The sequence below is a fragment of the Myxocyprinus asiaticus genome, chromosome 1 (genome assembly GCF_019703515.2).
Source record: "Myxocyprinus asiaticus isolate MX2 ecotype Aquarium Trade chromosome 1, UBuf_Myxa_2, whole genome shotgun sequence".
In the NCBI taxonomy this organism is placed as follows: domain Eukaryota; kingdom Metazoa; phylum Chordata; class Actinopteri; order Cypriniformes; family Catostomidae; genus Myxocyprinus; species Myxocyprinus asiaticus.
In genome coordinates, this window is record NC_059344.1 from 8,826,744 (window position 1) to 8,853,699 (window position 26,956).

A 26,956-nucleotide genomic window follows, 5' to 3' on the forward strand; every position below is an offset into this window, starting at 1 on the left:
TAAAACTATCATATGGTTATGAGCAAGCAGTAGGTGGCCGAACCACATGATAATAGTAAACCCTGCAACCGTTGACTATGAACGAAACTGCCGATTTTGTGTCTGTGAGATCTATGTAATTAATCGGCCGGCATACGACACTGAGCGACAATCGGGATCTGAATGAGAAGATAATGACAGTTTGGACGATTCAGAATAATCAACAACTTAAAAAGATTAAATTAAAATAATGATCAGAAATCAATTAAAGCTTAAATCTAAATTAGAGGTTCAACTTAAATTGGAGTCAGATTAATATAAAATTGGAGTCAGGTAAAATTAATAATGGAGTCAATTGATAAAGTGCAAATTAATAAGGGTTTTTGCTTCAGCGCTCAGAAAAGACAGAAACCTTCAGCCATTCTATTGACATTGGACCAATAGTTTTGGTTTACCCCTTTTTACACATACTATAATTGTCTGATGTCTCTGCAAAGTGAAAATCCATGTGTTGTGATACAAAGGTGTGGATGTTTGCTCATCTCTTTGATAATTAAGTACAGTACCAATAAGTGTGTATTAGGACCTTTACTGTAAATGTTGCTTAAAGGGTTTCTTCACCCCAAAATTAAAATGCTCTCATCATTTGCTCACCCTCATGCTATCTAAGATGTGTATGACTTTCTTTCTTCTGCAAAGCGCAAACAAAGATTTTGTGAAGAATATCTCAGCTCTGTAGGTCCATTCAATGCAAGTGAATTGTGGACAGGCCTTTGATGCTCAAAAAATCAAGTCAGCATAAACATAATCCATCAAACTCCAGTGGGTTAATCCTTGTCAGACCAAATGTAACTCAAATGAGAACAGACAAAAATGTAACTCCTTTTCTTGACAACAGTCTCCATGGCACTCATGATTTCAAGCTCGATTACACTTCCTATAGCGCTATCTAGCGCTCTGTGTATGTGTCAAGCACTAGAAAGTGTAATCAAGCTTGAAAGCATGATCGTTCCTAGAGACTGCAACTGCAAGATGTGCAGTTGAAAAGGAGTTATATTTTGGTCTGTTCTCACCCAAAACCAACTGGATCGCTTCAGAAGACATTGATTAAAACACTGAAACCTTATGGATTACCTTTATGCTGACTATCTGCTTTTTGGAGCTTCAAAGACCTGGCCACCATTCACTTTCATTGTATGGACCTACAGAGCTAAGATGTTGTTCTAAAAATCTTCATTCGTGTTCTGCAGAAGAAAGTAAGTCATACACATCTGGGATGGCATGAGGGTGATTAAATGAATTATCCCTTTAATAGACCTGCTGCTGTTTATGCCTTTAATATTAATCAAACAACAATATTGACAAGAAAAAGAGAAACACACTCACTGCTCTTGGCTGGATAACTTAAGTAACTTTAATAAACCCTCTGCATTTAAACATGAACACAAATTTAGGCCTTAAAAAAAGAAACCGTACAGCAAAGTTTATGTAAAGATCTCCAACAGCATCAGTACAGCAGAGAATTACTGTATATCTTAGATGTATTTATTATATCTAATAATGATGTAGTGAATATTATGCCAGTAGTTTCAGTAGTTTTAGTTAATTTGTATTTTTCTTCTCTTATTTATATTAATTGTAATTTGTTTTTTTGGCCTTTGAATTACTGACTGTCTACTTGAATAATAATAAAGAAAAATCAAGCTTTGTTTACTTAATTACTCAAAGAAACACTCAAGGTGATATGCCATGTAGAAATGTATGTGATCTCTGAATACAAACTGTTTGTTTATTTTCCCCATAGATGTTTTGACGAAGCTTCTTGCTGCACTGGATGCAGATCTCACTAGCTTGTACGCCAACATTCTCCCTCAAGACACAGTGGAACCTCATAAAACCAAAGTGACAAATCTTTGTAAAACCAAATGTGCGTTCTTTGACCTCCTTGAAGTCCTCAGTGCTGCTCGGCTCAGATGTGGGGTCTGTTCTTTTGTTCAGAGAACTATATTCATTCAGTCACGAGCGCTCCTGCATGTCATGAGAGCTGACGTGGACTATTTAGTAAAGAAACGAGCATTACTTCTACTGAAGAGAACTCTCCTGCGGAGAGCAGGTGAAGACTGGACCTTAGGTGATGTGCATTCTGCAGCGAATGAAGATGGCAGATTGACTGACGACATGCTGTCCATGGCAAAAGTGGTATTACAGGAAGTGGAGGCTGGCTGGCTCAAGGAAGTTCCTGTGAAAATTCGTGCCAGCTTTTTTGGTGGAAACTGTAATGTGGGTCTCAGTGGCACACAGAAAGATGACGTGATGCTGAGAGCATTGAGCCTGATTTTGCTGAAGTCGCTAGAAATAAACATTCAGTTTTCTTGTGTGAAAGGTAACTGTTATGCTGCAGTTTATTAGGTTCCAACCGAATCATTTTAAAAAGGAAATGCATTGCTCAGTTCCTGTGAAGTCATATTAAAATAATTGTTCCATGTCCCTAATTTTGGATTTAACATTTATTTCCAACAGCAGGGGGAGATATATTGCTTGGTAATTTGCTCTTTTCCTCTTCTTTTCAGAAGCTCAGAGTAACATTGACATTCAGCAGTATTTAACAGAGCTCATGTCATTCCTCATACGTCATGGGACTCCTCTGTCTCAAGACACTCACAGCTGTTCCTGGGTGTATTTAGTGTTTGCTGAGCAGGATGATGACATGATGGAGTCAGCCAAAGCCTTGATTGCCTTGTATTTGTACCAGAAAAGGTTTGGTATGCATTTTATGTCACCTGTTATACAGGACTGTACCCCAAACAATTTCTTTCTAGTAGTTGACTGATATGTGGGGATATATGGGGGGGGGGGGTGTAACATTGCTAAAATTTAAATGAACATTTATTTTGAACAGTATTAACTCAGAATTCAACTGTAAACAGAATATGTGCAGTTCAGTCGTCTGTAAGTCTGCCAAGTGGGCATGGTTATTGGCCAATGCTGACAATCTTTAAATGCGAAATATCGGCAGATAATTCAGCCTGGCCAGTGTATCGGTCTACTACTAGTTTTTTTTTCTTTAAGTTAATTAACACCTTAAGTAGTTTAAAGGAAAAAAAAAGTGAAGCAGACTAATGCATTGGCCAGGCTGCTTAATCACATTTGATATTGTGTTCCATTCACTTCCATTCATATGCATGGATTGGAAGAGCCAGAACACAAGCAGATGCATAGATTTTTCATCTTACACTGTGTACCAAAGTTCCATTTTTGTGACTTGTAAATTTATATAGCAAAAAGATGATTTAGCAATATGGGGATCTAAACATCAGACATGGAAAAAATTCTCACTTCACATCTAAAATAGTGCGAATTTCAGTTAAGAACTTTTTAAAGGAATAGTTCACCCAAAAATGAAAATTTGGTCATTATTTACTCACTCTCATGTTGCTCCAAACCTGTATGCTGTTATTTTTTTTCTGTGTAATACAAAATAATTATAATTAATAATTATATTTATTTATCACACATTATACATTTGCACATATACAGTGAAATTCTTTTTTTTTCCACATATCCCAGCTAAGCTGGGGTCAGAGTGCAGGGTCAGCCATGATACGGCGCCCCTGGAGCAGATAGGGTCAAGGGCCTTGCTCAAGGGCCCAACAGTGGCATCTTGGCGGTGCTGGGGCTTGAACCCCCGACCTTCTGATCAGTAACCCAGAGCCTTAACCGCTGAGCCACCACTGCCAAAAGGAAACTTTTTAAAGAATTATGTTGAAGGGCAACATAAAAACACATAAAAATCCATAACTTCTGAAGTGATGTGATGGGTGTGGGTGAGAAATTGATCAAAATTTAAGTCTTTTTTTTTTTTTTACTATAAATTCTCCTCCCAATCTTCACTTCACTTTCACATTCTCCTTCTTCTGTTTTTGGTGATTCACATTCTTTGTGCATATCGCCACCTACTGGGCAGGGAGGAGAATTTATGATAAAAATGACTTTATTATTGATCTGTTCTTCACTCAAACCTATCATATCATGTCTGAACACATGGATTTAACCACTGGAGTCATAGGGATTACTTTTATGTAGTTGCTGTAGTTGTTAATTCACAAAAAAGAACCGGCTCAAAAGATAAATTTGTTTGGGAATCAGACTACACTGTCGCGTGATATGTCTTGCATTGTAGTTTCAAAAGAACTGTCTCAAAAGAGTAATTTGTTTGGGAATCAGACTACACTGTCACATGTTTTGCCTCGCACTGTAGATACAGTAGCAGTGAGGATTGCTGTAGCACTTAGTAGTACAGCATTACTTTTAGGCACTTTTATAGAGTCTTTTTTTTGTTTTGTTCTTTATTTATTTTATTTTTTTTGGAGCTTGACAGCCATGGTCACTATGAACAGTCTTTGGATGTAAAGGAGTGAAGATACTTCCAAAATTATCTTTGTATTCCACAGAATAAATAACAGCATATGGATTTGGAACGACAGGTGAACTGTTAGGATGAACTATTTCTTGAAGTATGTGCTTAGTTTAGTTTAAACTATTGAATGTAAACTTCAATTTGGGAAGAAGCTGTACAGAGCTCTAAAGTAATTTTGCATCATTAGAATCTAGTGTGGCCACCCCTATTGTGTGCAGTAGTTGTGTTGCTATGCTTGCTGGTGTAGTGTTATTATTTAAAATACCTCTCCGCAAACAACAGAAAATGAATGATAAACTAGCTTTCCTTTTTTTCACAGTTTGAGTTCCTCAGACTCAGGGGTTTGTGTCTGGGGCTGTAATCCCCACTGTCATTTTATACTCCTGCTCCGGTCCCTCTCCTTTGACTCCACTATGCTACTAGACTTCCTCATCTCCACTGAAACTTGTTTCCTGGAGTACTGTGTTCGTTACCTGAAACTCCTCTGTGATGACTGGACTGGGTTTTGTAGATCTTGTCGTCATATTGAAGATTGTGATGATACAACTGTGATGTTTCAAGTTCTGTCTGATATTGCTGAAACATCTGAATCATCTCGGATGTCTGTTTCTTGCACAAGAACTTCAACAGGAAGTGATGTCAGAGATGGCCCAGTTTCACAACTGGTTGATTATGGGAGCTCAGATGAATCTGAGGAGGCAGAAGTGAACATTTTTAACAGTAATATCAGGGTAGATTCTGGTAGGACAGTGGCAGAAGCAACTTCTTGCCCATCTGTAACAGCATTAGAACAGGTTCAGACTGAACATGTGTCTGAATATCTGTTTGGTAAAGTGGTTGTGTGTCTTGTTGATCTGAGGACTGCAATAACAAGACTGCATAACAGGGGTCTATTTCCCTACAACCCTACCTCACTTCTAAAATTGTTAAATAACATAGAACCAAAGAGAAACATGGTTAGTTAGACCTAGTCTCAAAGCTATAACATGGAAAATGTATAACCAGATCCACATGGAATCTGCAGCCGCATAAATCCATAGAAAGTTCTGCATATTTCTGGGTAATTGGAACGTTATACACATCTTCCACCCTTTGTGTGTTTGTTAGTTTAATACTTTGGTTAATTTCAAAATGCTTTCAGCTACTAATAAGAGTTTAATATCCTCAGATCTGTTTTACCATATTTAAACCCATTCTGTAGAATTCTGCTGATTTCTTAATTAAATCAATACAAAAAATGCAAAGAAAAAAATCTGCAGGTTACAGTTTTTCTGTCAACTCCCTGCACACACTGGTGTGAAACCCACAGTAGTTCACGACCCATGCCCTCGCACATGAAGTTCAGGTGTTGCTGCGCAAAGTCTTTTATCCAACACCTATATCACCCATGTGAAAAACTAACTGCCCCCTTAAACTTAATTGCTGGTCATGCCACCTTTAGCAGAAACAACTGCAACCAAACGCGTCCGATAACTGGAAATCAGTCTTTCACAACGCTGTGGTGGAATTTTGGCCCACTCTTCTTTGCAGAACTGCTTTAGTTCAGCCACATTGGAGGGTTTTTGAGCATGAACTGCCCATTTAAGGTCCTGCCACAGCATCTCAATTGGGTTCAATTCAGGACTTTGACTAGGCCACTCCAAAACTTTAATTTTGCCTCTTTTGAGCCATTCAGAGGTGGACTTACTCCTGTTTTTTGGATCATTATTTTGCTGCATAATCCAGTTAGTTGTGCTTGAACTCACGGACTGACCGGACGTTTCCCTTAGGATTTTCTGGTAGAGAGCAGAATTCATGTTACCCTCAATTATTACAAGTCGCACTGGCCCTGAAGCAGCAAGGCATCCCCACACCATCACACTATCACCACCATGCTTGATCGTAGGTATGATGTTCTTTTTGTGGAATTCTGTGTTTGATTTACACCAGATGTAATGGGACCCCTGTCTTCTTAACAGTTCCACTTTTGACTCATCAGTCCACAGAACATTCTCCCAGAAGGTTTGAGGATCATCAAGGTGTGTTTTGGCAAAATTCAGACGAGACTTAATGTTCTTATGGGTTAGTAGTGGTTTTCACCTCGTCACTCTTCCATGGATGGCATTATTGGCCAGTGTCTGACAGTGGAGTCATGAACCGTGACATTTATTGATGCGAGAGAGGCCTGCAGTTCCTTGGATGTTCTCCTTGGCTTTTTTGTGATTTCCTGGATGAGTCGTCGCTGTGCTCTTGGAGGAATTTTGGAAGGTCGACCACTTCTGGGAAGGTTAATACTGTGCTAAGTTTTCTTAATTTGGAGATAATGACTCTCACTGTGTTTTTTTTGTTGTTGTTTTTTTTGGAGTCCCAGAGCCTTTGAAATAGCTTTGTAACCCTTCCCAGACTTTCAAATTATCAGACTTATGTTCCTTCCAGAAACCTGTATTCAGCAGGTGAACGGCACCTCGTGGTGCCATCTCATAGAGGCACGAAATCACTTTACCTTGACTGTTCCCCGATGGTTGAATGACCTGCCTAATTCCATCCAAGTAGCTGTCTCTTTAGCCTCTTTCAAAAAACAGCTAAAGACACATCTTTTTTTTGAACACCTAACCCATTTATACTAACGCACTACCTTTATGTTCTTTAAAAAGAAAAAAGAAAACCTTTCCTTGCTGTGTGTACTGCTCTAAGCTATGTGAGACTTGTATTACAGCACTTATTATATTGTTGCTCCTTTTGTTTGATGAATTGCTTCTATTGTTCTCTTCATTTGTAAGTTGCTTTGGATCAAAGTATCTGCTAAATGAATAAATGTAAGTGTAAAGTAGCTATAGAACTAGTCAACCCCCAGGTTTATCCCAGGGAATTTTTTTCCACTTATTTTTTGGTCACAAAGAAAGTAGAAGTGCTTTGGCCGATTTTAAATTTATGGAATTTAAACTATTTTCTAAAGTTCCGGCATTACGGATGTTGCGCACGGCAGATGTGTTACAGACCGTTATGCCTCATAATTGGTATGACGATAGATTTAAAGGATGCCTATTTTCATATTCCAATTGCTCGGAAACACAATCAATTGCTTTGGATTTAATTTATGGGTCAAATATTTCAGTTCAGAGTTCTCCCGTTTTGCCTCCCTCTGGCACCAAGGGTTTTTTCGAAATGTGTCCACTACCGCCACTACAAAGGAACTGCATTAGATTGTTGCCGTACCTGGACGATTGGCTTGTCTGTGCGGCATTACCACAGCAGGCAATGGATCAATATCGCCAATTACTGGACCATATTATGGCTCTAGGGTTCACAGAGAATTGGGGCCAGGGTTATTTTTGTAGTCTAAAATAAATATTGCAAAATAAATGAAACTAAAACTAAATGAAACTACAGTTATTGATAAACTAACTGTAATAAAATAATAATATGAATAAAAAATGTATCGTCTTCGTGATCATCGAGGTCTAGGTGAAGACCTGCAGATGGCGATGTGGCATGTGATGCATGTGAGGTTAGCTGATACTGACACTGAAGACAAGCAACATGAATGATGGCTGGTAGGAAGCGACAGAGTCTTTTGTGGGACTATCTAGAGTTTTATTATGAAACTAGTAAAAGTAAATGCATTGTCACATTCGATCTACGGCTTGTGATGTTGAAATTAAAGTAAAAAATTCCACAAATCTGAAAGTACATTTGCAAAGCAATCATCAAGAGGGATGAGACTGAGCAGACTCTGACCTTGTTTCCAAAGATCTGAGGTTTGGGCAACAAGTTCATATGAATTTAAGAAACGTGAAACACACTTCATATAATGTTAGTCTAGCACCAAGAACAATGAGTAGACTTTTACCCCGTAACTTCAATCTACTGAGGCGATGCAGCAGCACCAATGAGTGGATTGCATTTTGTTTTTTTAGTTAAAAAAAAAAAAGTAGGCTACAGTCATAGATTCTCTCTAAACATGCAGGGAGCAGCAGGAGTCGCTGACCTAAAGGCAAGATAGACAGTCCGACTCAGCTGAGCAACCAGTCAGAACATTTGTTTTGACTGGGATGAGATATTTGCTAACTGATCATAGTTTCCGTTTTAGTAAGGGGCGGGACATTTGTAGCATCTAAAGTGAAATGCTGAAATGCCAGCAGCTATAGTCATCATAATTTGCGCTGTTACTTTACTTCACTGCTAAACGTGACAATATTTATGCATTTAAGTACAACTTTTACTATTAAACTTTGTGAAAATACTGACTGCACCAGTGCAAGTTTCTGATGCTCTCCGCAGATGCTGGCCAACTTAACCGAGTTCTCCCATAATAATATCAAATGTCTTTTTTTTTCTGTCGGTGTTGCTTTTTCTCTCTCTCTCTCTCTCGTGATATAAAATTATTTCTATTTATATTTCTTACTAGGAAAACTATTTCACTATACTGTACTACACATAAGCACATTATAGTACACCAATAATACAAATAACATTAATTTGTATGTATAAAATGTAAGATAAAATAATATGTGTTCTGTCAGTTCCTAAACTATAATTACTAAAACTGAAACTAAAACATATAAAAATGAAATGGAAAGGTGGCCTGGGAAGCTCAGCGTGTATTGACGCTGACTACCACCCCTGGAGTCGTGAGTTAGAATCCAGGGTTTGCTGAGTGACTCCAGCCAGGTCTCCTAAGCAACCAAATTGGCCCGGTTGCTAGGGAGGGTAGAGTCACACTGGGTAACCTCCTCGTGGTCGCGGTTAAGTGGTTCTCACTCTCAATGGGGCGCGTGGTAAGTTGTGCGTGGATCGCGGAGAGTAGCATGAGCCTCTACATGTTGTTAGTCTCCGCGGTGTCATGCACAGCAAGCCACGTGAAAAGATGCGCAGATTGACGGTCTCGGAAGCGGAGGCAACTGAGACTTGTCCTCTGCCAACCGGATTGAGGTGAGTAACCGCGCCACCACGAGGACCTTGTAAGTAGTGGGAATTGGGCATTCCAAAATTGTGAGAAAAGGGGATAAAATAATTTTAAAAACAATTAAAAAAAATAAAAAACAAAATAGAAATGTGTCCACAAATCTAAACTAAAACTAACAAAACATTATTAAAACTTACTAAAACTAAACTGAAAATTATAACAAATTTGAAAACAGTATTAAAATAAAAACGAATTTAAAAATGCAAAACTATAATAAATTTGGTTGGGACAAATGCATGCTTTTCCCAACTCTGTTGACCCATTTCATAGGTCTAGCACTCAACTCTCACACGATGTTGGCCTCCCCCACACCGGAAAGGGTACGTTCAATTCTGTTGGTGGTGAAGCGTCTTCTGGTGGCATACTCACTACATTACATTAATGAGGCTCTTAAGGCCTTTGCACACCAAATGCAAATTTTTGCAGTGATTTCTTGCCGTGATCACCATTTTCAATTTATTTAAACAATGTATACTTAACGGCCGCTGCAGTTACCAAAACCACCGCAACAGGTGACACTAAAGCACAGAAAGCTGTTTTGACAACAGACATTAAACACTGAAGGAACTTGAGGAAGAAATCCTGAGGATATGTATTTCATTTGCATCAAATTCCTTAACTGAAACATGTTTTTCTTGTATGGGTTCTCTTAACATGTAAATGATATTGCCGCATCACTACCTTGCATCCCCTTTAAAATACTCTCTGATCTTATATAATGAATTCATAATGAATTCCAAAATACTGCATTTTTTGCCTTTGCATTTAATCTTACCTGAGTTATCCTATACCTCTAATATAATATGTGTTGTGTTATCTTTGCCTTTGCATCACCTTTTTTAAATAAACAACTTTATGGATCTTAAGTGCAGGTTTGTGCAAAATTCTAAATTTCAGAATTAACCATTTCAATTCATGTGTTTTGAATTGAATTTGAATTGAATTGGCCACACCCCACAGGAAGTTGAATTGGAATGATTGGAAGTGGAATTTACTGATTTGCGATTCAAAGAAACACAGTTACACTACACCATTTCATTAGTCCAAGACACATTTTGTGACTATTCAGTTATTATTTTTCAACAATTAAGCCTCTTTATTCCCTAATAGGTAGTAAAAAATTTTTTAACTTGTAGAAATAACGGAGTCACGTGGCACCATGCAAGGGTCCGCCGTGTGAATGGCAAGCTCTGCGCACTTTGCTAGTTTTTAATTATTTTTGTGTCATAAACCCGTGAGATTCAATACACTCTGTTACATAACTGTTCTATGAAGACAAATATGTCAAAGAAGTCAAAATCAAAAAGTCAAAAAGAAGCTGATACCCCAGACAGGGCCGCAGACCAGGGACTCAGTTTGGACGGTGCGGCGGGAGAAATTCATCGTCAACTCTCCAGCATGTCAGTGATGCTGACGAAGGTCGTAGCGGACTTGGAGGATCTTGCGGTGGTTGAGAAACGGATCGATTATCTGGAGTCATCGGAGAGGGAATTAGCTGCTAACCTGCTAGCGACCAAGGCAGATTTGCAGTGCGTCTGGGAAAAGATGGAAGACCTTGTGAATCGTAATTGGCGAAACAATGTCTGAATTGTTGGAATTCCTGAGAATGAAGAAGGCAGAGATATGGTGAAATTCCTAGATGAGCTCTTCCCTAGTCTGCTTGACATAGCAGGCCATAAGCTGGAAATCGAGCGTGCTCACATAGTTCCGGCTTGGAGATCTGATGAGGGAGACAGGCCCAATCAATTCTGGCCAAATTTCTGAGATCATCCGATAAAGATCTTGTTAGGCGAGGAGTAAAGGAAGGCTTTCTTGGAAGAACCACAACATTTTCTTGTTCCCAGACTTTGCAAATTCGACTAGAGTCTCTAGTCATAGAGTCTCTAGTCTAGTCATTGATTCAAGGAATGCAAAAAACTCTTACATTAGCGAAAGATCGCTTTTGCACTGATGTTTACGGCCAAACTGAGAATAGATACTAAGGATGGCCGCAAAGTATTTACATGTCCCCAGCAAGCATTGTCCTTCATAAAGTCATTGTAATGAGTAAGCCGTGGTGTGATTCTCACATTGCTCCCAAGTGAGCTTGACTCACTGATCATTCACTTGACTGTCCGAGGAAGCTTGGCACCTTTTTGTTTCTTTTTGTGATGGTTCTGCCTAGTGGCTGGAGTTTGTTTTGTGGAATAACACTCCTTCGGGACAGTTGTGGATGAATCTGCTCGTTCTTTGTGCCTATGCCTCCTGTTGGATGGAGTTTGTTTTGTGGAATATTTTTATGCAGGACATTGGAAGGATTAGGTCATCTGCTGCACTTATGAAACAGCCGGCTCACTGAACATTCGTTTGACTGCCCGAGGAAACTGAATGTTTTTTTTAATATATATTTTTTTCTTTTCTGTGTGTGTGTTGGTTCTATTAGGCTGGAGCTTGTTTTGGGGAGGAACACACCTTCGGGACAGTATGTGGATGAATTTACTGAATTTATAGATTTTCTTCTGTTATGTAATTCTGTCTCACAAAATTTGTATAGAAGCACCGGATTTGAGCAATCGACGGCAAAGTTGTCGTGGGGGCTCTCGTAGAGTTTAGAGGGACGCCGGTTGCCGCTGTCGTGCGTGGGGTTAATGCGCACATTTTTTTAGAGCAACATTGATGCATCACAGGATGTGTAAAAATCTTGGTCTTCCAGATATTTGGAGACTTTTGAACCCATCTGATAGGGACTATACATTTTTTTTCATCAGTCCATAAGATTTACTCTAGAATAGATTTTTTTATATATATCGAAGTCCCTCATTTCATCTGTTGTGGATTGCTCAATTGGAAACATCTTGGTCTCGGATCATGCCCTGGTGAGTTTAGAGGTGTTGTTACATACGGAGAAAAAGAAATCGTATAGTCTGTGCTTAAATTTAACCCTTTTGCATAATCTTGAATTCCAACAAATGTTAAAGGCAGAAAGATCAGTGTGTATATGGAGACCAACTGGTCCTCAGTATCCTCTGTCGGCATGGCTTGGGAGGCACTTAAGGCGGTTCTTAGGGGTCAGATCATACAGTATGCCTCGTTCATCAAAAAATCCGAAGCACGAGAACTCGTGGAGTTGGATGGGAGAGGCTGAGCTGAAGCGCCGAATGTCGTCTGATGGCCTCAGAGAATTGACCTGATTGAAATACAGATATAATACTATTTTGTCACAGAAGGTTTGGCTATTCAGGGCAAGACAGTCAAACTTGGAGTCGGGGACAAGGCAGGAAAACTTCTGGCTAGATATATAAAGCAGAGAGAGACTTTTACTACCATTTACTCAGTGAAATCTGCTGGTGGTGAAATTTTTACCTCGGCCATTGATATTAATAATGCTTTTAAAGAATTCTATATTGATCTTTATAGTTCCACGTCTTGGTCTACCGATGAAGATATTAGAAAATTTGTGGAACCATTAGAACTCCCTAAACTGACGGCTGAGCAAAAAGATTATCTTGATTCTGAGATAACCTTGGAGGAACTTGGCGAGGTAATTAAGGCCTTGCCTACAGGCAAGGCTCCGGGGCCAGATGTCTTTGCCGCTGAAATTTTTAGATCTTATGCTACAGAATTGGCTCCACTTTTGCTAGAAGTTTATACGGAATCATTAGATATTTAAAAAGGACAAAGATCCAAGCGAGTGTAAGAGTTACGTCCAATTTCCCTGATCCAGCTAGATTTTGGCTAACCGATTAAGTTATGACATCTCTTCTACATATAGATCAGGTGGGGTTTATTCGGGGCCACTGCTCTTCTGATAACATTAGACGTTTCATCAATATCATGTGGTCAGTAGCGAATGATCAGACTCCGGTCGCTGCAATCTCACTTGATGCCGAAAAGATTTGTTATGGTAGAATGGGATTATCTTTTTAAGATTTTTGAAATATAGGGGTTCAGGATTGCTTTTATTGGATGGATTAAGTTATTTTATAGACACCTGGTAGCGGCGGTACAAACAAATGGATTAATTTCAGATTATTTTACTCTGGATAGGGGCACCTGGCAGGGTTGCCCTCTTTCCCCATTATTGTTCTGTCTTGCCCTGGAACCATTAGCAGCCGCGATAAGAAGTGAAGAGTATTTTCCAGGGGTGGTGGCAGGAGGTATGGTGCATAAGCTTTTGCTTTACGCTGATGATATTTTATTATTCGTCTCTGACCCCACTAGATCCATGCCTTGCCTCCACAGAATTATTAATTCCTTTTCTAAGTTCTCAGGATACAGAGTCAGTTGGTCTAAATCCGAAGCTTTGTCTCTGACAGCGTACAGCCCAGTAAAAAAATCACATGTACATAAGTATTCACAACCTTTGCCATGACACTCAAAATTGAGCTCAGGCGCATCCTGTTTCCACTGATCATCCTTGAGATGTTTCTACAACTTGATTGGAGTGGTAAATTCAGTTGATTGGAGATGATTTGGAAAGGCACACACCTGTCTATATAAGGTCCCACAGTTAACAGTGCATGTCAGAGCACAAACCAAGCCATGAAGTCCAAGAAATTGTCTGTAGACCTCCGAGACAGGATTGTATCAAGGCACAGATCTGGGGAAGGGTACAGAAAAATTTCTGCAGCATTGAAGGTCCCAATGAGCACAGTGGCCTCCATCATCTGTAAATGGAAGAAGTTTGGAACCACCAGGACTCTTCCTAGAGCTGGCCGCCTGGCCAAACTGAGCAATCGGAGGAGAAGGGCCTTAGTCAGGGAGGTGACCAAGAACCTGATGGTCACTCTGACAGAGCTCCAGCGTTTCTCTGTGGAGAGAGGATAAACTTCCAGAAGAACAACCATCTCTGCAGCACTCCACCAATCAGGCCTGTATGGTAGAGTGGCCAGACGGAAGCCACTCCTCAGTAAAAGGCACATGACAACCCGCCTGGAGTTTGCCAAAAGGCACCTGAAGGACTCTCAGACCATGAGAAACAAAGATTGAACTCTTTGGCCTGAAATGGCAAGTGTCATGTCTGGAGGAAACCAGGCACCGCTCATCACCTGGCCAATACCATCCCTACAGTGAAGCATGGTGGTGGCAGAATCATGCTGTGGGGATGTTTTTCAGCGGCAGGAACTGGGAGACTAGTCAGGATCGAGGGAAAGATAAATGCAGCAATATGCAGAGACATTCTTGATGAAAACCTGCTCCAGAGCGCTCTTGACCTCAGACTGGGGTGAAGGTTCATCTTCCAACAGGACAACGACCCTAAGCACACAGCCAAGATAACAAAGGAGTGGCTACGGGACAACTCCGTGAATGTCCTTGAGTGGCCCAGCCAGAGCCCAGACTTGAACCCGATTGAACATCTCTGGAGAGATCTGAAAATGGCTGTGCACCGATGCTCCCCATCCAACCTGATGGAGCTTGAGAGGCCTGCAAAGAAGAATGGGAGAAACTGCCAAAAAATAGGTGTGCCAAGCTTGTAGCATCATACTCAAAAAGACTTGAGGCTGTAATTGGTGCCAAAGGTGCCGTTTTTTATTTTTAATAAATTTGCAAAGATTTCAAACAAACTTCTTTCACATTGTCATTATGGGGTATTGTTTGTAGAATTTTTAGGAAAATAATGACTTTAATCCATTTTGGAATAAGGCTGTAACATAACAAAATGTGGAAAAAGTGAAGCGCTGTGAATACTTTCTGGATGCACTGTACCATGAAAAAAAAATATCAACAACAGCAATGTAAATAAAACCATGCAAATTAGCCAAACAATGCAACCATATTATCCATGCCCTAGTGCATGCTGGGAAACATTTTGTGTTGGCCAATTTGAAATAAATGAATTAATCCAACTCACTTCTGTGCTTGTTGGTTTGACTAAGTATGTTGTAATAGAAAAGCTGCATTGTGATGCATTCCTTAAAATTGCTAAGCCCAAAAAAACAAACAAAAAACAAAAACACAACAATCAAGTAAATATGTCAATGTTTTGTTTGTTTACTTGATCAAATAATTTATTTATTTTATTAATTTTTTTCAGTGTAATGTTTCTGGAAATACTCAATTTGTTATGCATATGATAATATGATGTGTTTTATGTTATAATGAAAATCAAACGTATTAGAAAATAAACTAAAAAACAGTCTATTTAATTGATTTGTATTTCATTTCATTTTAATTCTACTTCCTTAAATTCACATTCAAATTGCAATTCTACATCCTTTTTGCTACCTCAATTCAAATTCAATCCAATTTCAGGAAAGGAATTGGAATTTAATTTGCATTCTTCTTTCAATTTTTAATGGTGCACAACCCTGCTTATGTGTTTTTTCTTTGCCAAATATGAATCATAATACTATTGCTGTGACTTGCAGTGCACACCTTATACATTTTTGGCTGTGATATTGTTAATAGTCGCTAACAGCTGTCGTTAAGTTTTAAAGTATCTAATAATGGATTGGACTGAAGATTGTTTTTGTTTTTTGGTTGAGATCTGTGTGGTTGTATTGTGTGCTTGATAAAGATTGTTGGAGCGTTTACATTTTTTCATGTTTAATTCGTAACATGCAGCAAATGTATAACACAAGTAAATATGCAATAAGATATAATCAGCATTGTTCATTGTTCCAATTGATAGCATCCATTTTATATGTGTGTATTACGCTGTGATTTTAAACGAATGTACTTTACATAAGTATACAGCATATGATCAGGGTTCTTCCAATTGATAACATGTTTTAACCATTAATATTTTTGCTGTAATTTATTTACACTTGATTCATTCTCACCCCTCAGACTGTGTGTACATCTTAACACTGTCACTCAACTTGTCCAGCTGGTGAACTGAAATATTTTGTGAAAGTGACTTATTGAGCAAACAACAACACACTCGTCATCACTGCTGCAGCTTGTAGAGAAGTTTGTTTTCTTTTTTCGATCTGCTTGTCAAGTTGTTCTTTTTCTCATCCGTGATTGGCAAAGGGCAGACCAGCTGATAGGTGCTTTGCACCACAAACTGTACTGGGATAAAATTGCTTGTTGAGTAGTGCAACCTATTGAAAAGGCGTGAATGTGCTAACAGTGATCATTCACCTCGCTTTTAATGTGAAAGGGCCGATCGTCTGTGATTTGTCTTTCAATGTCGCGTTGCCTCTGGTGGGCAAAAGTTTACAGCAGTTGTGCCACTAGGATTGCTGTGGTTGAGACCATTTCAACCTTGGCTCCTTCAGAAGTGGCTGTGTCCAGTGCGAGACAAGCAAGCAAAGGTCAAAATCACACAGTGCTGCATTCAGGCCCTGGCTCCATGGTCACGGAAGCAGTTCCTCAGAGGAGTTCCACTGGGACCATCACCTGCACATTGGGAGGTAAAAAGGACAGTTGCCAGTCTTCTCGGATGGGGTGGAGTCTGGCGCCAGAGGGGAGTGAATGACACTTGGAGCGGGGCTCTGTATGACACTGTATGCTCCCACAACTGCAGCCACCTTCTGCTAAAAGTTGCTCCTCACTGGCCTGCGAGGCCATGGTTTCAGATCCTCCTGTTATTGTTAGTAGGGCCACCTTGTCCTCCACCTTGACTCTGTTGGAGGGGAGAGTTTGGCACCTTCACTTTGACCGGTTGAAGTTGTGGGTGTGGCCACTAGGTCCACCAGGCCTCTCTTGCAGCATTCACAGGGGGCCAGAGGACACTGTTTTGAATGCCTGTGCAGTTGTTGCTTTCTTACATTTATGCATTTGGCAGACGCTTTTATCCAAAGTGACTTACAGTGTACTTATTGCAGGGACAATCCCCCCGGAGCAAGTGCCTTGCTCAAGGACACAATGGTGGTGGCTGTGGGGATCAAACCTTGTGATTACCAGTTATGTGCTTTAGCCCACTATGCCACCACCACTCCATAGTTTTTGAAAGGGTTTGTGCCCTCCATGGGGTGTGTGGAGCCAAACGTGGACTTAAGTATGGCGCTCAATTTCATATGTCAAGCCCCTTTTTAGCCTATATTAGGGTCAAATGTTAAATGGCTGTCTTTGAAAACTGCATGCCTCTTGGTCATTGCAACAGCGAAGCGTGTGAGTGACCACACATAATCAGTGAGTTTGCACTGGGGCCTGACTTCAATAATGTTTTGGTGTGGCCTAACCCAGCATTTATGTGGAACTTGTCCACAATTTATGAATCAGCCCATTGTGTTGGCTGCTCTACCGCCAGAACAGGCTGACATGCAGGTGGAGCTATGTCCAGTTATTTTTTTGAGGGTTTACATTGATAGGACTGCAGCCTGGCACAAGATGGACCAATAGTTTGTTTGCTTTTGTGATGCATGCAAAGGGACTGTGCTCTCCAAACAGAGACTAGGGTGACAGGTAATTTCTCATGCATACAAGTCTGCAGGGTGTCCTGTCCATTCATCTATTCACTGTCACTATATGCATGCTCTCACAACATCTTGGGAAGTACCCAGAGGTGTATCGCTTTCTTATATTTTTGCAATAGCAACAGGGCATCACTTTTTATCTTTTCTACAGATTAAATGTGACTCCCCCGCCAGCAGTGTGTGCTGCGGTGCTCTCTACCTGCACTGATGCATCGCAAGGAGGTGCTTTGTGACTGCATAGTTTTCATCTTCCAGTAGTACTTTCTGTACTGCCTCTGCCGGTCTGGAACAAAGGAAATAGAACCATGGTTGCGAATGTAACTGTGGTTCTGTGACAGACTGGAAGATCTCCAGAGTCTCTGGACACTCGGAATTCGCATGAATCATCTAGAGATCGAGCTGACATGTTTGAGCCAGGGCTTTTATAGCTCAAGACACGTCACGTGCTAATAAAAAGTTGCCACCCAGAGGCGCAAGATTTTTTTCACTAGTGCTTTTAGTACTGCCTCTGTCGGTCGTCCACTCAATTATAGAATCACAATTGCATTGAAGGATGGGAAAGTTCAAAAATATATTGGACCAGACAGCAAACCATAGCTTGTGTGTAAGTGAAGCAAAGTGCTGTATCTAATTTCACATGTGAAGAGGCCATTTACATAAAAGTTTTAAAGGCACAGCAGCAATTCTAAGAGTCGGAGAGAAGGTGGAAAATGGATTTCAATTTTGCCTCAAAATATTCTAACATGAGTATAGTTTGGACTATACTAATTTAAACTGCACATTAGTAAAAAATTAAAATAAATGGAAAAAAATGATCACATGGCATGTTGAAAGGCACAATAACTTTTGGTTTTCCCATTGAAAATAAGGTAATTCAAATTTTATAATCAAAATGCACTAAAGTTGCATAACAAAAGTACATTATTACATTTTCTGAAAAGAATATGAGTGGTCCTTTCCTGTACAAAATCTGCTGCCACAGTGATGTGGTAGTTGCCAGGGCATCAGTACCACCGCTCCCTACATGCATATTATGCAGTCTGCATAGGGCACCAACTCTGTAAGGGGACACCATCTTACCCTAGGGGGCCACCAGAAACTCCATTCGCTGTCCTTACTCGCACATTATACATTATTCAAGGACCCAATAGCAGTTGCGGAACACAGACAGTCGCCTCACGCTCACACTTTCGTTGTATCGTTGTTTGTTGTTTGTTGTATTCACACACACCCGCTTCCCACAATTGGAATCAGGACCTCTCTTTTATTGTGTTGCTCGGTCGTTGCGGCCGATCGTTACAAGATAAGGACTAAAAATACAAGCATATGAGTGAACATGCCTGATGAAATGGAAAACCATAGTAGTTCTTATCCAACTTGTTAACAACATTAAAAAAAAAAAAAAAAAAGTTTACCACAGACCTTAATTTTCTCATAAATCCAAAACTGTCATTATAAAAACCCATAGGAAAATCCAGAGGGAACCCATGGTTAAAAAATGATAATACTCTTCCGTGTTTTGGAGTACAACCTGAACAGCTCTATTCATGTGAATCTCTTTTGTTGTATTTTGTTATTAGTGCTGGATTATTCAACTGACTGAGATGGTAAATCAGTCTCTTTTGTTGTATTTTGTTCATTATTTAAAATGCAGGTTCATTCCAAGTCAATCTCAGAAGATTTAGACCCAACACATAACATCATTAAAATTTAAATTATGTCATCAGCTAATGGAGCAAATACATTTCCATCAGTTTATATGCAAATATCCAGAATCAACAACCATACCTGTCGCCAACGGCTTTTCAAAGGGAAAGGTAACATTATAGTAGAGTATAACTCGCATAGCTCACATGCTGTTGCTTCACATTAGTGTCATGATTAAGCTTGTTAGTTTACTATGCTCTCCTCTGATGAAAAGTTACTAGTAAACTTCATTTAATTAATCATAATTAATTTATCTAGAATCCCAAAGGATAAGGATATTTTTTTTTTTTTTTGGTCTGGCTCCTCCATGAAAGAAAATGCTTTGAAGATAAACCTCATTACATAAATGTTGTTTTATATACTATATGATATATAAAAATATACACTGTTAATTTTTTTTTTCCATGTAGACAAACAGCCTTTATATTAAAGGTGCACTCAGTAATTATTTTCCTCATTTAAAAAGTTTTACTTGTAAAGAAATGAAGAGTAATTTTGAAGCATATTTATAAAATCATGACCACTCGTGAAGTCATATCAGTAACCTTATAAAGCTCTTTTATTCTACATGGTGCAGGGGCAGCCATGTTAGCATCACATGACCAGCTGAATACGCCTTGCCTAATCTCAGTAACTGCCCTGTTATTGGATACTTTCATTCATGTATTAAATTAATCTTGGCTTACTGTGCATAGTGAATTTCTACAAAGGCACTGGTAACCGAAAACTACTGTTTGAATGATGCAGCCATCAGGCCAATAGGTGTCAGTGTAAGCCACACTTCGACATACTTAAAAAAATAAATAAACATAAATTTTATTTACTGAGTGCACCTTTAAGCAAAACATTCTGGTTGCACACTAATGGGCTTCTCACTTGAAATTGTTTAGTTTGGGTTAAACGAAATACTGGGTTCTTCCATGTTTAATGCTATTCATGCTGCATCCTGGGTTAGTTGGTTAGCCTCCTAAGCATGACTGCTGTGTGCATTTTCCATTTCCCTTTTTGATTTGTAACTAGTAGCACCTAATAAACATGCAAAAAAATTCTAAAGAAAATAGTTTTTCTAAAAATGTATGTCCTCATATGGGGACAGCGGGACTAAGTTGTGAAATTTCTAATAATACCAAGCTATCGATGGTCCTTTTTTATAATTTTTTTTTAATCAAATTGTTGATTAGGTTTCCAGGGGTGGTGGTTATTCATGCTTTTGAGATGTTACAGACATTACAGCTGATTTTCTGTTAAGCTGCTTTGGAACCATGTGTAATGGGAGAAGCACAAATAAAACTACAAATAAAATTATTTGACTTTTACAAAGTTTTTTTTTTTTTTTTTACTTTGACAACAAAATCTAAATGTTCTTTCTCTGCACAGTCAAACAAGTGATTGACTGTTTATACCAATCAGAAATTGGCATAATTAATTCAAAGTAATGGCAACCATGTTAAAATATAATTATACATTATAAATTCTGAACCTAAGTACTGATTACCATTGTCTGCCAAACATGTTGAGTTGTCTAAACATCATCTGCAGCCTGAAACTGAACTGTTAGGATTTAATGCACTTGGCTGCATAGGAAAGTTATAGGATGCTCCCTTGCTCCCTATTTAGTGAATGACTTAACCTCCAGTGTGTTGTCTGTCTCCACTGGTCTCAGAATAGGCACCTTATTTTCATCCTTACTCCATATATATATCCTCTGGAATCAAAAAGTCTCATTGAGAAAAAATGTGTCTCAATGTGCACAGTAAATATAGGATTTCTAAGGGGAAAAAAGGCCTGTAGTCCTCGTAAGAAGTCACTGTGTTTGACAGAGTGCCGTTTTGCGATAAATCAGTCAAATTTAAAAAATGGCATAACAGATGAAACTACAGACTCTAATCTGTTAACTCAAACAGGTTTCAATGTAAATACGTAATTAGGTTTCTTACCAGATGTAGTTTTGTTGGCATTTCTCCTAAAGACAAACTCCGCTGTGATTGCGCTATATTGTTTTGTCACATGAATCTTTGTGTCCAAAGTTTAACCAGAGACTATTTAGCAGAGACGGGCCACTTCTATTAAAATTAATGGGAGAAATAGGAATGCCCAATGGTCAAAGGATGTAGAAAGGAAGTGGCGCCTTACAGGTAAAAGAGCCAATCACCTTTAGACACAGACATCTCCTGTCAATCAACTCGAGAACACACAAGCGCATTTGCTAAACAAGCTGGGAAAGTTTAGTTTTTTTTTTTGGATAATCTGTGGTAAAGAAGCACAATTTATGACACCAGTGAGGTCAGATTTTACTGATGATTTGAAATATGTTCTTTGATCGTAAGCTTACTGACAGCCAGAGTGTTCTGAACTGAGATCGGTCGGTTTAAATTAAATTATAAATAATGAAGACAAAAAACAATGTCTGCATAGAAGGGTGCAGGGACGCACAAAGTTATAAGTGGTGTTTGCAAAGCAAGCATTTGATCAAACCTAAATATTAAACTTCAGCACTTAAGAGGGTATTGATACATTAACTCAAATATCTGTTGCTAACTTACACACTCAGTAGACTTCAGATGTTAATTCCACCCCAAGATTCATCTCATAGGTCCATTTGATTTAAAACTGACTTTGACCTATTGCGATACACAATAAAGTTGCTAATATTTTTAACGGTGGAGGGTAGGATTATCAGTGAACAACCATATAAATTTTAATCTCTTTCTCAGACATGTTACTGTATGGCTTCAGAATGCTTGGAATATAGAACACAAGTCATATGTACTACTTTTAGGATGCTTTTTTCAGCATGGTCATTCACATAAGGTCTCTTTTTGTGTTTAATGGAAGAAAGAAAATTATATGGAGTTCAAATGATATGAGGGTGAGTAAATGATTACAAAATGTTTATTTTCAAATGTGAAAATTTCCTATAAAAGTGGTCTTAAGACAAAGTTAAAAAAAGATGTTAGGAAAAGCCTAAAAGATCTCTAAACAGGCACAAGTACAGACACAGACTAATGTGTTGTGTATGAATGTTCTGCTCTGACACTCCCAGTTTACTGAGTTATTGACTGATTTCTGTGCTGTGTGTCCTTTGTCTTACCTGTCTGTTCTGGTGGCACCATTGTGTTTCCACACTATCTCACCCTCACCTCATCACTATCAGTTGTACAATGGAAATGAGGTGAGTCCTTAGGGCACAATTTTTGTGTGTGTGAGTCGAGTTATACAGACTTTCCCATTGAATGCCTGTTCACCTACTGCAGGTATGGAGGGAGGAAGGGAGGGGGGAAACAAGTCAATTGCTACTAAGCTGGGTGTGACCTAAAAGTATTTCAAACAAAGAGTTTTCCTGTGGGCCCAGAGTGTAGGGCTGCTGTCATGTTGTGCACTTTCACACTGTTGGCAGTGGAAAGCAGAGAGAGAGCGGGACGAGATTAAACCTGCACTGTACCACTGAGAGGAAGCAGAGGTGAGCGTGCTTTACTGTGTTCCATTCTGTATTTTTTTTTTTACCTTGAGTGTAGGTTAGGTAATGAAATGGCTTGTGACTAAGCCAATGCATGCTTTATAAACTTCTTCAATAACATTAGGAAAACTAGGAAGAGTTACATACCCCTTCAAGGTTTGTTGTTTTTTTATTACCATAATTCACACTGTCCCTTTGATTTGGTCCATTGATTTTATCTTCATTTATTAGGATGGTAGTGCCAAAATTCCTCCTCACTGTTTCAGTCTCTTCGGCTTGCTCACTGGGGTTTATTATTTACTTATTTATTTTAAGACACAGTTTAAAATAACATTTTATTAAACTGCACAATGATGACTAAGACATTACAGATATTACAGCTTAATTTTCTGTTAAAAAATGATTTTTTGTAAAGAATGGGTGTTGTGAAAAGCGCTATACAAATAAAAATGACTCTCTCTGTTGAGGCTATTGAAAATGTAATTACAAAATTCTCAACCAGCTTTAATAAAATTGATTTTGTTGGTGACCATGTGTATGGAAAGACATACACCTCTTGAAATGAGGTGGTTTGAAAGATGACGTAGCTCTATATGGTAGGTCAAAGTAGAGGATGTAAACCTTGTACATTTGAACTTGTACACTTGCAGAAAATACCATTATGGTGTCTTTGATCCCCAAGAGACTCGAAAGATGACATTTTTCACAGCTGCCAACTGTGTCCTATGAATGACTTCTTTTGTATTGATGTACTGTGTATAGGCTGAAAACTCATCTGTAATACTGAATTTCTATGTGCTTAAGTTCAATAAGTTCTTGAATTCGAAATATGTCACTTGGTTAGCCTACTTTCTTGTTATCAAAAATGGTTAACGAGATAGTGGATTTGTGATGGCAAAAAGAGAATGGCTTGAGTTCAGTGTCACTGTAATGGGGTTGAAGAAAGAGAAGATAATGACATTCTTTGTGATCTGTACACGTGGAGCCTACTTTGTTTACTCAGCGTCTTGTTTAAACAGACTCGGAGTTCTTTGTTGTGTTCAGTTGACATAGTTTTCTGGTCATTCTCTTCGCTCGTATTACAGTCAACAGAAAAAGATTGTTGTTGTTTGCAGTTAATACTGCCTGATCTAAGCAAACATGAAAGTAAGGAACATTTCCTTTTCTGGGTTATGGATATGTTGTAATTGAAGCTCAACACCGTGAATTATCAAGGACTTCATGGTAAGAGATCAATAAGATAAAAAAGTCTTCACAGATTAATAATAATAATTAATTAATATTAATTATATAATGCTGACATATAAAAGCACTATCCATTGATAAGGCTGGTGGTAGTGATGGATCTAATGATCTAATTTGGGTTTTTAAAAGCAACCTGAATGTGTACGGATGGATGAAATAACAGCTGGTTTTGGTACTGTTACACCAAAATGGAATCCAAAATGCATGAATGGATGAAGCTTTTCTACTGAACTATTTTATTTGTTGCAATATTTAATGACGGCAACAGTAGAGAAGAGGCAGGAAATGTATTAGGGTTTGAGAGGGGCATTTGGACACAATGCAGGGTGAATTTTAACATCTCCCACAAGAGCACCACAGCTCAACATATCTGTCACACATGCACTAACCACGAGGCCACTGCTCTAACTCTGCAGAAACTCCATATCACCTTCTTGATCTGTTTCTCTGCACTTTGAGTCACCTTTGTTATGCTGTAAACATATTTTCACACTGCACTTTAAAGTTAGCGTGAAATGGTGTTCGTAACCAGTTCACTTCTGTAATATGACATTTTTGTGTGTGAAAGATGATGTTAAATTATATAAAATGCTTGGCGGGACTTGATTTTTGCCATCGATAATAGATTACAATCATAAAAAGTGGGCATTTCATACCAGAATGGAGCCAGGTGGTTGGAGGGGAGGGGTTAAAAAATTTGAGGGGTCGTGATGTCAGCAGAAAAGGAAAGTCATTTCAGAAGTGGAGTTATTGCATTTTGATGAAAGTTTACATAGACAATTGTTGTCTTTTCTTTGGAATCATCTGCACAGCTGAACAGATTAACCCTTAAATGCATGGGTGTTTCGACAAACATTATTACAAACTGGGGTCATTAGCGACCCAGCACTTATATCTATTACAAATGGATCTACAAAATGCCCAGATTGTGTCACATTTTCAAAATTTTAAGACAATTAGAAAACAATAGAATAAAATAAAATATGTTCTGATATATTTGATGTTTAATTTTTCGTATGTCAAAGACATGACACAAGAAATACAGTACAGGACTGATTAATTTTACAGTAAAATTTCATGAGAAACAACTGGCTGTCAAACACATTGAACTACACATGTGTTTTCTCAGGCACTTTTTGGCCATGTTCACACAGCAGCAGAATACTGTTGTCAGTCCTGTTTTGAATGCTTGATACAGTTCTGTTCCTACACAGTTTGGTTATTTACGAGAGTGACAACCGCATTCTATAACCGAACTGACACCCTTAAATTTTCAGGTCTCACAACCGCATTCTCGGTTAACCTGTGCTGTGTGAACAGAACCATACTGGTTGTCTGTCACGTCATTTAATTTGAGAGAGCCACGCTGCACTGTACACAGGTGTGTCTCATGTGTTTCATGTATGGTTTCATTAAATCATGGAGATGGAGATGGAGATATGAGCTGCTTGTCATTTGAAGATTCAGCCACTGTTTTCCTACCGGCTGTTTGCGGGCACGAGCCACGCAACGCAAAATCTGTGCTATGCATGCGGTTAAAAAGCATTCAAAGCATTTGGCAATTACTTATGATCGGATGGATGAACTCACGCCTCGATTGGACTTGTTCATTTAATAACATGGCACCAATTGTGATAAGATATACTGGTGTTTTGGACGTCACCGGTGTTTTGGACATCACCATCTTTGATATCTACCTTAGTCACTGTCATTATTGTTACAGCTGTTAGAATACAGTTGTGACTTTGGTTGTTCATTCATACAGACAGTATTCAAACTGCTACTGTAAGCTGTTTTTATTTGTATAGCGCTTTTCACAACACCCATTCTTTACAAAAAATCATTTTTTAACAGAAAATTAAGCTGTAATATCTGTAATGTCTTAGTCATCATTGTGCAGTTTAATAAAATGAGTGTTTTACTTCCTTACAACAGGGTAGTGCAAACCCTGTTGTAAACTGGGTTTGCACTACCCATGTGTATGTGTGTATGTATGAATGTGTGTGTCTGTACGTATGTGTATAATTATTTTTTATTTTTTATTATTATCTATGTCTTGCTGCTGTTTTTGTATTGTTTTTGTATTGTTGTACACTGGAAGCTCCTGTCACCAAGACAAATTCCTTGTATGTGTAAGCATACTTGGCAATAAAGCTCATTCTAATTCTGATTCTGATTCTGAACAGGACATTTCAAGACACCTGTAAGTAAATACGGTTGTCAATCCCAAACATTGACTGTGTGAATGTTGCTTTTGAGTCTAAATAGATGCAACTTACATAATTTCAGTAGTACACTCAAATGACAATAGCCATATCATACTGTTCATGTATTACACTTGCTATAGTTTACTTCCATAGTGTTTCTTTATCAAACAGCAACACCTACTGTACATGTGTTACACTTGCTATAGTTTACTTCCACATTGTTTCTTAATCAGACAACAACACCTACTGTTCGTGTGTTATACTTGATAGCGTTTACTTCCACATTGTTTTTTTTTTATCAAATAGCAATGCCAAATGTAAATCAAGTCAATCACTGAAACATCAGCTCCACTTTGAGTAAGAAATAACAGGTATAATTTGTATGTGTACAATCATATGGAATACTGATAATTCACCATTGTCACACAGAAAATCAATGTGATATAGTAGACATTTGTATGAATATTGTACTCATTTGTCTTGTAATAAACAAAGAAATATATATCCTCTGATAGTAAACGTATTAAATCATCAAAAAAATATAATTAATTGAAGTGCAAAAAAGCGACACTATTACATATCTGGGGTCTGTAATGGTTGAGGTACAGGGGGTGGAATGAGGACCCGGGTCACTAAAGACCAGAGTTATGCACTGGG

General features: G+C 38.6%; 1 protein-coding gene across 12 annotated transcripts in view; it reads left to right on the forward strand.

The window, feature by feature from the left end:
* LOC127448832 (ceramide synthase 2-like) overlaps positions 1–26,956 on the forward strand; it is a 76,097-nt gene that overhangs the window by 19,981 nt on the left and 29,160 nt on the right. For 7 of the 12 annotated variants that reach the window (XM_051711710.1, XM_051711702.1, XM_051711684.1 and 4 more), the window contains 3 exons: positions 1,784–2,362; positions 2,550–2,736; positions 4,716–6,989. In XM_051711710.1, the coding sequence (XP_051567670.1) occupies positions 1,784–2,362; positions 2,550–2,736; positions 4,716–5,361 (1,412 nt within the window). In that variant the 3' untranslated portion in view covers positions 5,362–6,989. Of the gene's footprint in view, positions 1–1,783; positions 2,363–2,549; positions 2,742–4,715; positions 22,851–22,921; positions 23,004–23,936; positions 24,072–26,956 lie in introns of those variants that run through there. The other 5 variants (XM_051711728.1, XM_051711675.1, XM_051711747.1 and 2 more) reach the window with 5 other exon arrangements.